We start from the raw sequence: 17,451 nt of genomic DNA on the forward strand, positions 1-17,451 counted from the left end.
AATTGGGGCCGGCCCGGTGGCGCACTGGATAGTGCGCTGCTTGGGAAGCGCGGCGGCGCTCCCGCCCGAGGGTTCGGATCCCACATACAGACCGGTTCCCGCTCACTGGCTGAGCGAGGCACGGGAGCAACACCAAGGGTTGCGATCCCGTTGCCGGTCCCTGATCCGGTACGGGGGCAACACTGAGGGTTGCGATCCGTTGCCGGACACGGAAAAAGACAAAAGACAAAAAAAAAAAAAAAAAAAAAAAAAGTTGGATTGATCCTCAGAGGAGCTCAGGAGTATAAACTGCCGGCAAAGTTGTCCTGCCTCGTGATGGCAGGACCAGTCTTTTACACCCTTGTGTCAGTCATTGACTGGGAGCTGCCCCGGGGGTGAGGTGGGAGGTCAGGGAGGGGGTGTGGGAGAGCAGTTCCCCTGAGCAAGGGTCAGCTGTGAGCTGGTGGAAGCCCCACACGCAGCAACTCATAAGGGGATCTGGAAGGGGCACCTCCAGTGACTACTGCAATTGCAACGGTATGTGTTAAATGTTTGAAAAAGATTGTATATGGATGACTTTACATATACCTCCATCTATTGAAACCTAATCTGAAGGTGCTGTTTCTTATTTACATTTCTGACTCTAGTGCAAGATTCTAAATTCCTCTATGGTAGGGGCTCTGTCCTGTTCATCTTGGCATTCCTAATTCAGAAGCTGGCACTTAATTGTTACTAAAGAAGCATTTTTCAAATGAAGGGCAGTTTGGGGTAGATCACAGAGCACCTTAAACTCCAGGCTAAGTAATTTGGGCATTATTCTGTTGGCAGCTAGAAAGAGTTTGAAATACTTTGTTGGCAGCGGTATGTAGTATGTGTTGGACCAGGGAAAGAAAGGAGAGAGTAGCCAAGAGACTATTGCAGCAACACAAGCAAAAAGTAACAAGAGGTGGAATTTGAGTGGAGGCTGTGAGTGTGGAGAGGCAGATGCAAAAGTTATTAAAGAGGTATTATCTGCAGGGCCCAGATAGCCTCAGGCTGACGTCCAGTATAGAGACTGTCAGGGATTCTAATCAACCAAGAGTGTTAGGAGTTTTGTACTTATATGCCCCCAGCAGACAGAAGAGGTGCATTTCTCATATCCGCACAGAAGAAATACCTAGAAAATAAATCCATGTGGGTTTTTCATTGTCATGCCCAATTAGGCAAAATCCATAAAGTGGGCATGGGAATATTCTTTTCCCCCCATATTTTGGCCAGAACTCTACAGTCATATCTGAGTAAAGCCAGCGTCATCAATGTGGAATTTGCTCAGTTTGTTGGCACGTGGGGCACTTCAAATAAAAGTGGCTTCCAGTGACACTGCTTTCAAATCACTCGTTCTATAGAGCAACATACGTTCCAAAGCTGCAGTTTCAGCACGTTATTCGCAGCTGGATTCTGGACTGTATCCTGGTTGGAATAATTTATCCGTGACTCAAATGGATCATATACACATCAGAAAATATGGGGTTTTTTCTTCCTGAACTCTTCCAGGCCTTGACTGTAGGCAAAGCTATTTACATTCCTCTCCCATTTTAGAACTCAGTGACTTTCGGCCAGGCGCCTGCTCTTCACATTGTTTTCCGAGAGCCCATTCCTGGGAACCCTGCTACGTGGACTGGACCTGGATTCGCCAGGGTTCTCCCTGGGGCTGGCTTGAGATTTGCTGTCAACAACATTCCCTTTCCCATGGACTTCACCGTTGCCATTCGCTATGAAGCTCAGGTATCCATTAACTCCAGCTTCTTAGGTGGTAAAAAGCTGACAGAAACACATTCTCAAACTAAGTGTTTCCATTTCAGCCTTGCTAGAGTAGGCCATCATAAAATGATTTGCAAAAAGTAGAACATCTGGAGAGCATTATAAACCAGAGCTTCCTACAGATACTGAGCAACACAAGGAGCCAGATGTGCATGTGCTTGGAGAGAAGCTAAGGCTGGAGTTATATATGTCAGGTAGACGAGGTTTAAGGAAGTGGTGACTGAATGTTTGCCTACGAACAGTACACAATTAAAATAACACAAGTCCTGCTCGCCTGGGACTTTTTTCCTAAAAATTTAATAAACCAACGCATACGCAAAGATTCAGACTCATAAGGGCTACAGCCAAGGCAATTATTTGAATTTGGATTTTATCCTGCAACAAGAGCAAGACTAAAAGCACACTGCCCCTCTCGCCTCCCACTACCAAACGACCACCCCACCCTCCACCCACCCCACCGCCTTCTGAGAAATATCTAGGACAGAATAGAAACATATCAGAAAAATGTGAGTGCTCGATCTTCAGCAGTAGTTCTTAGCCTTTTCTTTGGTAATCTGAAACCCACTGACCATCTTCCTTGAAAAATGTTTTATGTGGCTGGAGGCAGAGGGTGGTGCCAGAGGCCCCCAAGCCCCACTAGGTGCCACATGCTGTAGGCAGTCACTGTGTGTCACATGACCAGAGCTGCTGATCCACCATGAAACTCTTATATGACATAATTCTGTATCTCTTACTTACAAATGAAAGCCAAGAGACTTCAATCAATTTTTGACTCAGTGAGTATGATAAGAAAGCCATTAAGAAGAGAAAAAATGTATTAATTTATCCATACAGAGAATATATCCCTGACAGCTTTAAAAAGCTTTTCCAAATTATAAGGTTTCCAGAATATAGCTAATTAGTACATTGGCTCTCACTCACGTGCACTCTCTCTATATATATATCCTTTTGTGAAGGATTCTAAAGTATTATTCTTTGTTCTGTGATCCAGGGATGTGATGAATTAATCAACACTTCAGGAGATGGGGGTTGAAGATTAGACCTGTTGGGGACAGGGTTAGGGTTTTCCCAGACCCATGAACTATAGCCATAGCCAGAAACAACGTTATTTCTGCCTGAATCACAATTTACACACCAGAGAGTTGGGCTGGGCAGTGAACCTCTAAGACTTCTTTCAACTCCAAACTCTATTTTCCAAGTGGACTATGGGTTGCGAATTCAACTCCATGCACTATCCATTAGGTACATGTGTGTATGTGCAAAGGGGTTCCCTACATCCTCACAGTGACATGCTCTGATGTCATGCCTGTCTAGTCTGCAGCTGACTGGGCTGTCCAGATCGTGGTTAGCGCCCCTGGAGAGAGCAAGTACTGCACACACAAGACTCCAGAGCCACAGCCTCAGGCTTTTGCCTTACCAGCGGCTGCCAGGTATGCTCGGGACCTGTCCTCAAACATTGATGGTTTCTTAGAATTTTGTTCATGTATCAATAATTTGTATCTGGGAACTAAGTGGGAGAAGAGGGGTATTGAGGGAGATTATCACATTTATTAAGCACTTACTGTGTGCTGCACTATGCTTTACATTTAATCTACATCACAACTCGATAAGGTAGATTTTGTCTTCATCAGATGAAGAGAAAGTTGGAAAGAAGATTGCTTCAATGACTTGCCCAAGTCCTGTCCCTGGCATGAAGGAGACCAGGATTCCAGCCCAGATATCCCAACTCCCAATCTTGAACATTTCTTTTCCATTCCCCAAATGGCTTTGAAATGTGAGAAAGTGAAATGCTGTAAGGTAAAAGTAAAATATTCGTCCTGAGTACTCTCAACAGCTGAGAGTCTCTGAGGTCAAAGGCTACCAATTTTGAGGCCGCTCATTTTGCCTCATCAGTGATTGATGGCAAAATAGAACAGAGACCCTGTTAAAATCAGCATGACAGGTAGGATGAAGGACATGTGTCCCATTCGGTCCCCAGAACTGTCATGACAACCCATAGCCGATAGCTCCTAAGACTTTGCTATTTGGCACAACCCTATGGAAGAGCCACAGAGGATCCGAGTGTGAATGAACTGTCCAGCCCACCCCTTGGTGCTGGTCCCTGCAGCGGAACCCACTGCACAGCACAAGGGCAATGCTACCAAACACTGTGGTCGCTCAGGTAAAACTGTACAAACTTTTGTCACGGAATCTTTGCTGTATTTCTCCTGATACAGGATCGTGCTGCTTCCCACACCCATCTGCTTAGAACCAGATGTACAATATTCCATAGACGTCTATTTTTCTCAGCCTTTGGATGGAGAGTCCCACGCACATTCACACATCCTGGTTGACTCTGTAAGTATCACGGAGCTTTGTGGGTGCTTTCTTCTCAGCGGAGCACCAGGATCATTCTTCTTTTAGACTCTGGAGGAATGTTTCTTGAAAAAATAGAGATGTATTTGTATGATTACAAAAGTCACCTAATGGAAATTGCGGATCTTTTTAACAGTACATCCCAGTAATGGTTTGAAGGGCTTTACAAATTATATGATTTAATTTTCACAGCAACCCTGTGAAATAGGTGCTGTCATTAGTTTACAGATGGCATTGTGAGGCTCAGGGACACAGAGCTAGTGAGGGGGGAGTCAGAACACAGAGCCACAGCGCCTCATCCCAGATCCCTGCTCTGAGCCACTACAACATAGTGACATTACAGAAAGTTTGGGGAAGAAATCCCACTACTTCAATTATCATCATTTTGTAAGTTCCCATTTCATACATCCTATGCTTTCATGTCATTGTAATCAGTGTGCTCATACCGTTATGTGCACAGATTTGTTTTTGCACCTCACATTACATCATAAGCATTTTCTTAAGGTATTTATGTAGTCATCTTATCATTTTTATGAATCACCCATAACATTTCTTGAGTGATGGTTTTCAGTACTTTTCCCCCACAGAGTTGAGCATGGGTGTTCCTTCCAAACCTCTTTGTCTATGCAGCCCCACAGACCCAGGATTGTCACTATCAACTGACTTTATTTACTTATCTATTACCCTATTCTTGGGCATATGAGTTGCTTCTATTTTTCACTGCTGTGTATATTCGATACATATTTTTAAATGTTTTCAAATAATTCCTACTTTTTCCAAGGTTTTATGGCTCTTGAAATAATTTGTCAGATTATTTTCTGGAAGGGTATTCCCCAATAAATTTCCATGATTATCAGTAACTTATGAAGGTACCAGTTTCATCCCACCTGCAGCAGAATTGTAGAGAATTGTGTGGAATTTTTAAAAAAGTAATTTTGTGGATAAAAATCAGATTGCCTTGTTAAAATTGCATTTTTGAATATTTGTAAGAATCTTCTAATATCATGATTTAATTGGCAAACTCTGGCACTGCAAAGTTTTATGGGAACACAGCATACCCATTTGTTTACATATTATCTGTAGTTGCTTTCAAACTAAAAGGCAGAGTTGAGTAATTGCACAGAGACCTTATGGCCCACAAAGCCAAAAATATTTACTATCTGGCCCTTTAGAGGAAGTTTGTTGACCCCTGATTTAATGAGGTGAATATCCATGATTTGTAAATTGTGTCTTCAAAGTTCAATTTTTAACCACTGAAGACTTGAAATGTATACCTTAGAACTTTGTTATATCTCCACTTATAGAGAATTCAGTATGAGGCAGGTATATGAGGGGTCCTCAAAAAGTTAATGGAAAGATTCATGTTATCTTTTAATTCCATTTTTCCACAAACTTTTTAAAGTGCCCTCATATCTTAGATTTTATTCAACATCTCACCTATCATAATATCACAAAAGGCATTGTTTTAAGATTATTTAACCAAACACAAGGTTGCAAGATTTAGCAAAAAAGGGAAAGGAAGGAAGGAAAAAAGGAAGGAAGGAAGGAAGAAAGGAAGGAAGGAAGGAAACAGGAGGCCCAGTTAAATTTGAATTTCAGAAAAACAATAGTTTTTAATATAAGAAAGTCCCAAATATTGCCCTCAAATATTATGTGAGGCATTCTTATATGAAAAATTATTCATTGTTTCTCTGAAATCCAATTTCAACTGTATTTTATCTGGCAACTTTAATCAAAGGTCTAAATCCTGCATTTGGAGGGCTGAGGTGCAGTTCTACCACATTTGTGGTAGAAATGAAGTAGAAAATAAAAATGAACTCTTGAGCAGGAATTTTAAACTATCATTATTTCCCTATCCGTACAATTCATCTTCTCTGCCAAGAAGCTTTAAATAGAACTGCGCTCATGAACCAACATATGAGCTACCAAAAAAAGAAAGTCAAATCCAACAGGTTTAATTCAGGGCAAAGAGTGCCAAAAGTTGGGAACCCAGGTAGAGTAAAGAAATAGAAAGGAAGAAACTAATGCAGTTCCGTATCAATAAGGGATGTTATTATTGTAATAATCATGAAACTCAAATTTATAAGAGTCCAGATAATACTCATGTTAAATCCATATCCTAAATATTTCTGAACTTTGTAAATTCCAAAGATTATCACTTGATGCCTCCACCCAAATTATCCCTTCATCCTCCGTTCCCTGGGTGTGCATGGGCCAAGAACTGTGCCAGTCGTGGGGTACAAAATATGGTCTGGCCCTCAGAGAATTCTCATCCTGATACGGAAGACAGACATAGAAGTAAAATCATTACAATGATGTTTGATAAGTGCAATAAGTGAATACTTTGAAATTAATTTTAAAATAAATCCCTTTGATCACTTTTATTTTTTTATTTTTATTTTATTTTTATTTTTTTTCCTTTTTGTCTTTTTTCGTGTCCGGCAATGGATCACAACCCTCAGTGTCGCGCCCACACCTCGCTCAGCCAGTGAGCGGGAACCGGTCTGTATGTGGGATCTGAACCCTCGGCGGGAGCGCCACCGCGCTCCCAAGCGGCGCACTGTAGCAGTGCGCCACCGGGCCGGCCCTTGATCACTTTTCAAGCAATCATTCTCTTCATTCTCTTACATATAGCTATTGAAAACCCTGAAACCTCAATAAAAATTAAGAGAACAACCTGATCTTGGCAAACTGTCAGAAACCTTAGAAGAGGTCCTAGATCCCTGTTTTAGGTCAGATTCCCTAAGAGAAGCTGAGACAGGACTCACGTGCATGTGATTTATGGAGGGTGAAGAGGAATGAGGAAACAGGAGAGAATAGGAGAAGGAACCAAGCAAGGATGTGATCTCCACCAAAGTGTGGCCTCAGTCTTACCCTACAGGGAGCTCTAGAGCATGAATTGTACCACAGAATTGAATCCATGTAGAGGAAAAGGGGTGGGCCTATATGTGCCCAAGTCATTGGCTACAGGCTTAGCACCACCTCCACCCACCCCTCTGTGAGTGCAAGAACTCCTGGACAAGGTGGCTGCATGCAGTTTTCTGGAAATGAGGGCAGGTATAAGACTTTAGGAGTTAATGCCACAGCAGTGGAAGGATGGGTACACCAACCTGCCAAAGAGGATCCAGACTGGGGACCTACAGTGTCCACTGCAGTCCCTGACCCGGATGTCCAGTGGGAGGAAGCCATTGCACATTTCGTTTTACAGACTGATGTGGTTAATGCTGCATTCCAATGTCGCTGCTCTGGGAAGATAAGATATGCAACTGCTTGAGATTTGGTCCTTTCAAAGTTCATTCTTCTCTGCAGACAGATTAACATTTGCATCCAAGACCAGCATACATTACCAAGAAAACCAAATAAAACCTTTGTTCCTCCCTGGGTTCTCCTTCTGCACACATGCTTTTTGTTTGGCAAGCATAATGAGACAGTTGAAATTTGTTTTTAGTCACCCGGTTTACATGATGTATGCTTCCATAAAACTGTGTTTAGAGTCAAAAGTATATCAGGCATTCTACAATATAAAACTGCCCTTCTTTTTAAATCATGTAATGGACTATACTTGGTAAACACAAAATCCTTAGAAGTTTCTAGAAGAAAAAGTGAGTCATGGCATTACAAAATCCTATAGCTGACAGGCACTCTTGTCATCTGGTCCATCTGCTTGTTTCCAGGAATGGCCAACTCTAAACCAGCTCAGACCAATAGCTGTAAATAATCTCTGGTTGGCTGCCCTCATCCCAACCCCAGACCATCTGGCTTTCTTCTTTGTCTCTCCCCATTTGGTTTGTGTTTGGAGAATTCAGAGTCATTTTAGCATCATCCTAAAGATATGATAGTAGAAATGTAAAAACAGTATCTTTTTTATTGAACAAATTTTTATGAATCATCGATATAATTCAACACTGTGGTAGACACAAGTGTAAACAAGACAGGCACCATCACTGCCACCCCAGGGATTCCTCTCTGGAGGGGAGCTGCAGACTAGCAGGCACTACTGCACGGGGCGGGAGGTTCTGGGGGCTGTGGCAGGACACTGACCCGAAAGCTCAGTATGACTCATGCAACAGTTCTCAACCTCATCTGACCCAACCTCCCCTTTTTACTACAAATCAATGTGATATGCTAATATTAATACAAAGGAAGAATAAAAGGAAAGTAATCGATAAAGAAATAATCTGTCCTTCAGTATGTATGCACACGGGCCTGAATATACTAGAAGACCTAAGGAAGTAGGAAGATGCCCATATACATAGAATCACTATACATGAGACAGCCATGAAAGCAGGTGTGTTATAAACGTGATTTTACAGATGGGGGAGACAAGCACATTAAATTTCAGTCGAGAGGAAGAGAGCGAAGAAAGCAAGCACGGGACACACCTTTCACAGCAATTCCTCTTCCTGCATAAGCACCAAGAGTCAAGGACACTTGTTAACCCCTGGTCAGACCAGAGTTTGGGAGGCGCCAGTCCCTTTGCTGAGGTCTATTATCTCTGTGAAGCAAGAGGAGTAAGAAGCAAGGACATATGCTGAGAGTGCAGCGAGAATGAGGTTAGACGTTTGAGGAGCAGGAGACACTTTGAAATAGTCACCTAGGTTGAGAGTCTTAGGGAAAGACTGCAGAGGGTTGAAGTGAAGGGCCATGGAAACGAGCTGCGATATGGACAACGCAAAAAGAAGGCCAGGGGAGATTTATCTGTGCTCTCGGGCTCAATCCAATCCTCCCAATTGCTTGGGACTGAAGATTGACTTGCCAAATTAAAGCATATCTTCAATGCTGTTTTTAACACCAGTTGTTCAAAATGACCAACTTGATGTGGTCAGTATGTTTTATAAACACTCTCTCTACTCCATCATCCAAAGCCATTCATAAACATTTCAAATAGTATTAGGTCATGATTTAGATCAAGTCTTCTCAAAAATATAACTGAATAGCTTATCTTCACATAAATATTAAACTTGAGATGATTCCTTTTTGAGAATCAGCCTACAATGATGCATTTGTCCCCACAATAGCTGTATATATGGCTTAAGCCAGCAAGTCCCACAGTGCATCTGTGAAATTTTGGTTTTATGAAGTATTAATAAATATTACGGTATTTGGATATAGGACCAAGTGGTTAAATAAACGTGGGAACACTGAGTTTAGAATGTATCTTTCTTTCAGGACTTCTCAGAGCCTCTAATATGTTAATCTATGTGTGAATCTCCACAAGGCCTGTATAGTTTGATGTAGAACACCACTGTTTACATGTAATTGAAAAAACTTCAAGGAAAATTTTGTGGAATTAGTATTCCACAGTGACACTGTGGGATGCACTGTCTGAACCATAATTTCTTGATTTATCACAAGTAACCTAGTTAAAAGTCTTTTAAATTGAAGAAAAACTTATTAGCAAGTAAAAAAATATAATAATGAAAGCAAAAAGATAAAGGCTAATTTTATTTTCGTTGCCATAAGTCAATAAATGTAGATATCTAGTTAATGATTTTTTAATAAATTGAAAATCTTAATATCTTCAATCCTGAACAATTTAAAGGATTGGATTGACTTTCTTTTGAACCATTATTCTCATAGATCTATTATTTTATGTAACTAGAATCCTGAACAGCAGATAATTCACACATAACTCTTTTTTTTCTCATTATTTCAAAAGCTTGGCCTTATTCCCCAAATCAATTCATTGGAGAATTTCTGCAGCAAGGAGGACTTAGATGAGTATCAGCTGCACAACTGTGTTGAAATTGCCTCGGAAATGGAACCTCAAGTGCTCCCTGGTTCATGTGAAAGGCTTATAGTCAGCATGTCTGCCAAGCTACACAATGGGGCAGTGGGTGAGTATCTGTTTAATGGGCTCCACTGAAGCACTGATATCTGTACAAATGCTTTTTGGCATGTGAGTGAGTCAATTTATTTTAGCATCCACTCTAAGCAATAACCAAAATACCCATCACCCAATGATTAGATACACAGAGCAGGCTGCTGATGTGTTAGAATCACAATTCACAGTACAGTAAGTGTATAAAAGAGGAACCCTGCAGTAGCATTGGAATGCTAGATTGCTGGAACAATGGTCCTAAAATATTCATTAGGAATGCTAGAATTTTAGGACTGAAAGGAACTCTAACCAACTTCTTTCATCCTCAGACCTTCATTTAATAAATGAGAGTATTAGGGTCCAAAAACATTATGTAACTTTCCCACTTCACTTAGCTGTAGGGGAAGGTTTCTCAACCTAGGCACCATTGAAATTTTGAGCTGAATAATTCTCTGTTGCAGGAGGCTGCCCTGTGCATTATAGGCTGTTTAGCAGCATCCTTACTCACTTGATACAAATATCACCCTCCCTGAGTTGTGACATCCAAAACTGTCACCAAACTTTGTCAAATGCCCCCGGGCAAAATTGTCCCCCAGCTGAGAACCACTACTATAGAGTGTCAGCTTACAATGAGAGCTGGGCTTCCTGAGTTCTAGGCAAATGCTTTTTCCATTAGGACAGAGCTATGAATTAAGGCTACTCACTATCTCAAGAAGTATATGGAATAGGGGAAATCAAAAACCAGTGAGTATACTCCAGCACCAACATAGAACATCAGGAATTGATGTGATAATAATACCAATAGCAATAATTGCATTAGAATAATTAATTACTTTAAACAGTTTATCCTAAGCCTTTTATTAATGTGTTAAGTAATGTTTATTGAGCACTTACTATGTGCCAAACACTGTTGTAAGTACTTCACAGGCTTTATGGCCTTTGATCCATACCACAGTTCCATGAGGTAGATTCTATCCCATCCCATTTAACAGATGAGGAAGTTGAGGATTAGAGAGGTGTCAACTGAAGGCCAGGTTAACTAACGCTACTAGCAGAGCATTGGAATCTAGCATTCCTTCACCTCTACTTCCCTTCCTTTGTTCCTGCAGCCTGCAAGTGTCACCTGCAGGGCTCGGTTGGGTCCAGCTGCAGCCGACTTGGAGGCCAGTGCCAGTGTAAACCTGGTGTGGTTGGGCGCTGCTGTGACAGGTGCTCAACTGGAAGCTATGGTTTGGGGCATCGTGGCTGTCACTGTACGTAGCAAAAAACACCAGGGGAAACATACTTGTTCACAACCTTGATGTTTTGAAGGCAGGAAAAACAATGTGGGGAGTTTTAAAGGGGAGGAGATTGGGAGCTTGACCACATCATTCAGACTATGTATTTAGTTAAAATGTTCTGAAAATTTTTCTACTGTACTTTATCCATTCAATGGGCACCGGCTGTGTACGAAGCTCTGTTAAGAACCATGAGTGATAAACAGAATATGGTTTGTGCTACTGGAAGTTTGCAGTCTATATCAAAGTGGTGGTAGTCCAGGTGGAATGTGGGAACACCATGAAGGGAGTGGCTGTGCAAATCTAGCTTTGTGATCTAGCATGTAAGCCCAGTGGCTGGGAAGGCTAAAATGACAATGAGATTGGGAAGTCAAGAAAGGGACAACATTGTCACCACAGGCAAGATCTCCCTCACTGATAATATTACCATTTTTGGTGCTAGGGTTGCAAACAGCTTTTGAACTCATTCTTTGAGTCACCATTAATAAGAGATGGAGCTTCATCCATAGTTGATAATTCAGCTCTCGTGGCTGTCATGTTCAGTGTATATAGTTCTCTGTTCATAGTGTAAGCCATTATGTGGAAATACTGTTCCCCACAGAAACCTACCTTAGCAACCAAGACAACCCACATACAGGTAGGTTAATTTTCCTTTCAGTTAAGGGAACATACCTTTTCAGCATTACTTGGGCATGGCTGCCTACCCAGCAAATAGTGCATAGCTCCATCATTGGCTTTTCTTTTCTTTCTTAAAAAAAGCTATGAAGCACTTGAGCTACACAAATGGATCTACACAAAGGAGAAAACATTTCTTCCATATACCACCCCCATCACACTTTTGTACAGGGAAGATTGGCTCAGGGGATTTAATAATTTTATCAGAAAGGGATTGGACCTCTGCTATATTGTCTAGGAAAAAGAAAAATCTGACCATCTTGAGAAGGGTTCTTACATTTTATGTAGTCTCATATACACAGTCATTAAAAACATGTTGCTTGTTTGGTGCCTGGGTGTTAACAACAAATGTTCACAAGGCCTAGTTGTTCACAACATGCCGTGTAGTGAATGAATCAGTGAACTGTTATTTCACATTTACCTGGTGTTCATTCTATGCCAGGCTCTGTTCTAAGCACTGTACAGCCTCACTTCACTCACCTGGATGGGGCAGGGAATGCAAAATCAGAACTGTAGCCTTTTCACCACCACAACACCTATCCCCACCCCATCATGCTTCTCTGCTTTATCCAGCATGTCACTGCCACCCTCAAGGCTCAAAGAACGCTGTATGTGACCAAATAACAGGACAGTGCCCCTGCCGTGGAGAGGTGGCTGGCCGCCATTGTGATCGGTGCCCGGCAGGCTACTTTGGATTTCCCACCTGCCGCCCTTGCTCTTGCAATGGGTTTGCTGAACTATGTGATCCAGAGACAGGATCGTGCTTCAATTGTGGAGGCTTTACAACTGGAAGAAACTGTGAAAGGTATGGAATGCATGTGCTGTTTGATTCTTAGTTTTTTAAATTTTGTTCTGATCTCACGATGAAGGACCATTGAATAGAGTCTCAACGGTATTTCAGTGTAGAATGACTACTATCGGTGGGGGAGATAATTGTTCCATTGTCCTTCAAGACCATCTTTCAGGCCAGAAAGTGTCTGATTAAATCAATAACACATTTGTCTGGCACATTGCTCTTAATGTTCTTCAAATGTCGTATAAAAATCAAGTGCTATTATATTGAGTTTAATGACTATGCCTTCAGACTCTCGATAGGAAACAAAAAAAATATTTCACAGAGCAAATGAGCATCTTCTAAAATATAGAGTTTTTACATTTGCACTGTTGTAAAGCATAGCAAATTCACATTGGCTAACTAGTGAGCTTTTCCTGGAAACATTTTGGTAAAAGGAAATTGCGTTGACAGGTGCATCAATGGTTACTATGGAAATCCTCCTTCAGGACAGTCCTGTCGTCCTTGCCCATGTCCAGATGTGCCCTCAAGCAATCAGTATTTTGCCCATTCCTGTTATCAGAATCCTTGGGGCTCAGATGTAATCTGCAATTGTCTTCAAGGTTATGCAGGTACGTAATATGATTCGTGATGGTTTTTTTCCTTCTATCTCACACTACAATCTGAAAATTGATCACGTGTTCATAATTTATCTGCCTTAAAAAAATGAGTGGTGCAGAATATTAGTTAATGGTAAGAAGACACAATTTACTAAATTGCTACTTTACTGAGCAAAGAATTTGAATGATTCAAAAACCAAAGATAATTAAAAACTCATTTCACTATAATTGTTTTTAAATAATGTTCTAGAAAATTAACTGACCAAGTGAGAGCAAGTCAAATTAATTTATTCGAAGTAAAATCATCATGTTAAGTAAGATATATGTGATTAAATAGCATATACAAGGATACTTCAAAAAGTTCTGTGGAAAAATAGAATTAAAAGGTAACACAAATCTTTCCATGATACATATGAATCTTTACATATAACATAAGCAATTAAAAATTAAAAATTTAATCAGTCAAATGATTTCTTTGTATAATTCCAAGCAGTTGGTTTAACTGATATTTCACAGATATAACCAACTTTTTTAAATGTCTCGAAGTACTGATTTGAGCATTGTATAGTCACTGTATAAGTCTTAAATCAAAATTTGTATCTGTTGCTCAATCAAAAATTTTAAAGAGTTTAAGCGCGAGTGTGAATGCTAACAAGAAAATAACTTATGAAATCCACCTGATTTAATCTTATGTATAAAATATGGTAATATTATTTTCTTCACTGATGATTGCCATCATGATGATAAACTGTGTGGCTGATCTTCTTATTTGTGACATCTAAGGTTATACGTGGCTCTAGTTCATTCTCACCTCTTACCTCTTCTCCATGTACAGTTTGGCTTGGTTGGTCAGTTTTTAAAAACTGAGACCATATGTGAGCGACAAGAGCATTTCCAAGAGGGACGAGCCAAACTGTGGACAGTGGACCCACAGTTTGGACACCTAAACCACTACAGTTACCTCATGGTTGGCAGGGTAAAGAGTGTTGGGCAGAAATGGTTTCTCCATATACTACACAATAGAAACACCCTCAAGGGCTCATACGTCAAGAAAACTGCTCTCGCCCATCTACACTTCCAGACACATATCTCAGGCTGTTGCTATTAGGACGTATCCTTCAAGGCTGCTTCATTTTAACCATAGTTCACCTTTAGGATCAGGTGGGAGTTGAGATGCGCCAGGGAGAACAGGAGCTGAGATTAGCTTTGGGTCCCGGGGCACACCAGGGTGACTCTAATTATAAGGACCTAAAAATTCTGTGCCCATTGGGCCGGCCCGGTGGCGCACTGGATAGTGTGCCACTTAGGAGCGCAGCGGTGCTCCCGCCGAGGGTTCAGATCCCATGTGGAGACCAGTTCCAGCTCACTGGCTGAGCGTGGTGCGGGCGCGACACCGAGGGTTGCGATCTCGTTACCGGTCAGTAAAAAAGACAAAAAGGAAAAAAAAAATTCTGTGCCCACAACTGCAAAGTTTCTGAAGAAAGACTAGAATCCATTCTCACCAAAGACTTTTTAGCTCTGAATTATCTTTCTATTCTCTAAATGAATAATAAATAAAATGAATGATTTGTTTAAGGTAGAGCACTTTTCTTTATTCAACCACTAATGTGTAACTTCTCATTGTCCCTAGAGGAGCCTGATAATCCTATTTACAACATCAATCTCTCCTCCTCCCCCAACACTCACACCTCCTCCTATTTCCTCTTTCTCCCCGCTTCTTTCAGGTATTCAGTGTGGAGAATGCTCTCCTGGTTTCTATGGGAATCCAAGAATTTCAGGCACTCCTTGCAGGCCATGTGCCTGCAACAACAACATAGATATATCTGATCCAGAGTCCTGCAGCCGGGTAACAGGGGAGTGCCTTAGATGTCTGTACAACACTCAGGGCCCGAACTGCCAGCTCTGCAAACCAGGTTACTTTGGGTCGGCCCTCAATCAGACATGCAGAAGTAAGTCTGCCAAGCTCCCGGGGGGGTGGGGGGGTGGGAATGTGGCTGAGAGGCAGCTCGTAAATGTGGTGTCAGTTCTCCCATGCTCATGTCAGTCAGGCCAGTCTCAGCAAGCAAAAATAGCACCCACTGGGTGATAGGGCTGCTGCACTGAACTTGTCAGCAGACACGTGTGCAGCGCCACTTAGGTATTCCCAGACACAGCTACAATGTACTCACTGGTGTTATTAGTTTGTCTTTTGTGGTTATTGCCTTTAACACCTGTCCTGGTGGACTCAAAGTATTGTTTCTCAGACTGTAGTCCCCAGTGCACTTGTGCCAGAATCAGTTAACAATCAGTTGACACAAAGATTCCTGGGCTGTACTTCACGCCCACTGAGTAAGAGTCTCTGGGAGTGAGGCCCAGGAATCTGCACTATTACAAGCTCGACAAGTGACTTTAATGTATAAATATGAGAATCACTGATGTAGAAGACAATGAAGATTTGATTCTATGACAAAGAAAGAAGGGGAATAAACTGCTTATTTTTAGGAGATATTTTAACTATTTCAGTTCACCCAAATCAATTTAGAAAAACCATTTTTTAATCATTTAAATAAATGGAACTTTGGTGAATTGCATGAGGGAAAAGTGAGACTTTTAGTCATCCTAACTGTGAGTTCTTAGAGCACAGTAGTTTAAACCTTGTCAAATGGCTCTGTGGGGACATCGAATACAATTGAATGAGCTCAACCTACTTAGATTCTTTGATAAATCCTATTACAAGGTGTTTCTTCTTTGAGACCTTTGGAGAAATAATATATCCAGGTCTAAAAAGCTGTTTGGTTTATTAAGTGCTAGCCTTATCACTGAATTTACTTCTAATGACAGCTTTTTTTATCCCAGGATGCTCCTGCCACCCTTCCGGTGTGAGTCCCACTCAGTGTCCCCCTGATGAGGGAGCATGCCTCTGTGACCCTGTCACTGGTGTGTGCCCTTGTCTGCCAAATGTCACAGGCCTGGCCTGTGACCGTTGTGCTGATGGATACTGGAATCTGGTCCCTGGCAGAGGATGTCAGTCATGTGACTGTGACCCCCGGACTTCTCAAAGTAGCCACTGTGACCAGGCAAGATACTTTAAAACTTACTAGTGCACTCAGAGAGAGAACTGACAGTAAGATATGATTTACAAATGTGTAGGGAATTTTTTTTATATACTGTTGTTAATTAGTGTTTTTAGACAGGATTGGACTTATACAGGGATAGAGTCACCATTTATCAAGGGATGAAAACACCCAAAAAGGAGGAGGTCTCAAAGATAAACTTTGCCCAAGTTTTTTCTAGACTTGTCTGTGACGGGAAGTCAGAGTTCATACAGAGCAAAACACAGACGTTGACCTTTCCTTACACTATTTCATACTCTTAAACATAGGGAGGACTCGAGAAATAGAGTGTTAATCAGAAGTGATTATTAATCAGAATAAAAATTTACAGGTGCCTTCAGAACCCCTAATTCCATTTTAAAAAATCAAATCATTCCCTATGGCTCACCAATTGCTTTGCTTTACATATGGGTAAAAGAAAATGTCATCTTTACTTTCAGACCCACATAGATTGTTTCTAAAGAATGCAGGCTAATGTTCTGGGAGCAAATTTCAATGTTTTATATACAGTTTACTGCACATGTGATTTTTAGTCAATAAAACAATGACCAGAGAATTTTTTAATGACTATAACATTATTTATGGAAAAAAACTATTTGTTAATATCATGCTTAGTTTTGTGTTTGTTTTGTGTTTTTGGGTTTTGGGGCTTTTTTGTTTTTTGGCTTAATAAATCTATTCCTTGAAACAATTTTTGCCTTAATAGATATGGGAGGGAAATATCTAAAAAGAGTAAAACAATGACAAATTTTAGAAAAGTTTAAACCCACAAGATAGGGATCAGGGCTTAATTGGAATCAAAATGCTAATTTAAGAATCTGGAGTCTTTCCAGTTAGTGAGCATGACTCATCTCCAATTTCAGCTCCATTTTTCAACTGTTATTTGAAGGTCAAATCTTATACAAGTGAACTTTTGAAGGTAGTTCTTATACATAGAATGTATTTTTCCTTCTCTTCTTGTCCCTTCTCTCCAGCCCTCCCTCACCAACCTACACAAATACACCGTACCCTTTTTTTTTTTTTTTTTTTTTTTTTTTTTTTTTTTTTTTGTCCGGCCATG

The 17,451-nt window shown here is 41.0% G+C and overlaps 1 protein-coding gene across 1 annotated transcript in view; it reads left to right on the forward strand.

Annotated features, from left to right (window-relative positions):
- The window catches only part of LAMB4 (laminin, beta 4), a 93,978-nt gene that overhangs the window by 45,299 nt on the left and 31,228 nt on the right, over positions 1-17,451 (forward strand). The window contains exons 15-23 of the mRNA XM_008567361.1: positions 1,558-1,743; positions 3,094-3,209; positions 3,996-4,116; positions 9,794-9,971; positions 11,065-11,208; positions 12,481-12,712; positions 13,154-13,311; positions 15,024-15,248; positions 16,135-16,355. Of these exons, the coding sequence (XP_008565583.1) occupies positions 1,558-1,743; positions 3,094-3,209; positions 3,996-4,116; positions 9,794-9,971; positions 11,065-11,208; positions 12,481-12,712; positions 13,154-13,311; positions 15,024-15,248; positions 16,135-16,355 (1,581 nt within the window). The remainder of the gene's footprint in view (positions 1-1,557; positions 1,744-3,093; positions 3,210-3,995; positions 4,117-9,793; positions 9,972-11,064; positions 11,209-12,480; positions 12,713-13,153; positions 13,312-15,023; positions 15,249-16,134; positions 16,356-17,451) is intronic.

This window comes from Galeopterus variegatus, unplaced genomic scaffold, assembly GCF_000696425.1.
Source record: "Galeopterus variegatus unplaced genomic scaffold, G_variegatus-3.0.2 Scaffold313, whole genome shotgun sequence".
In the NCBI taxonomy this organism is placed as follows: domain Eukaryota; kingdom Metazoa; phylum Chordata; class Mammalia; order Dermoptera; family Cynocephalidae; genus Galeopterus; species Galeopterus variegatus.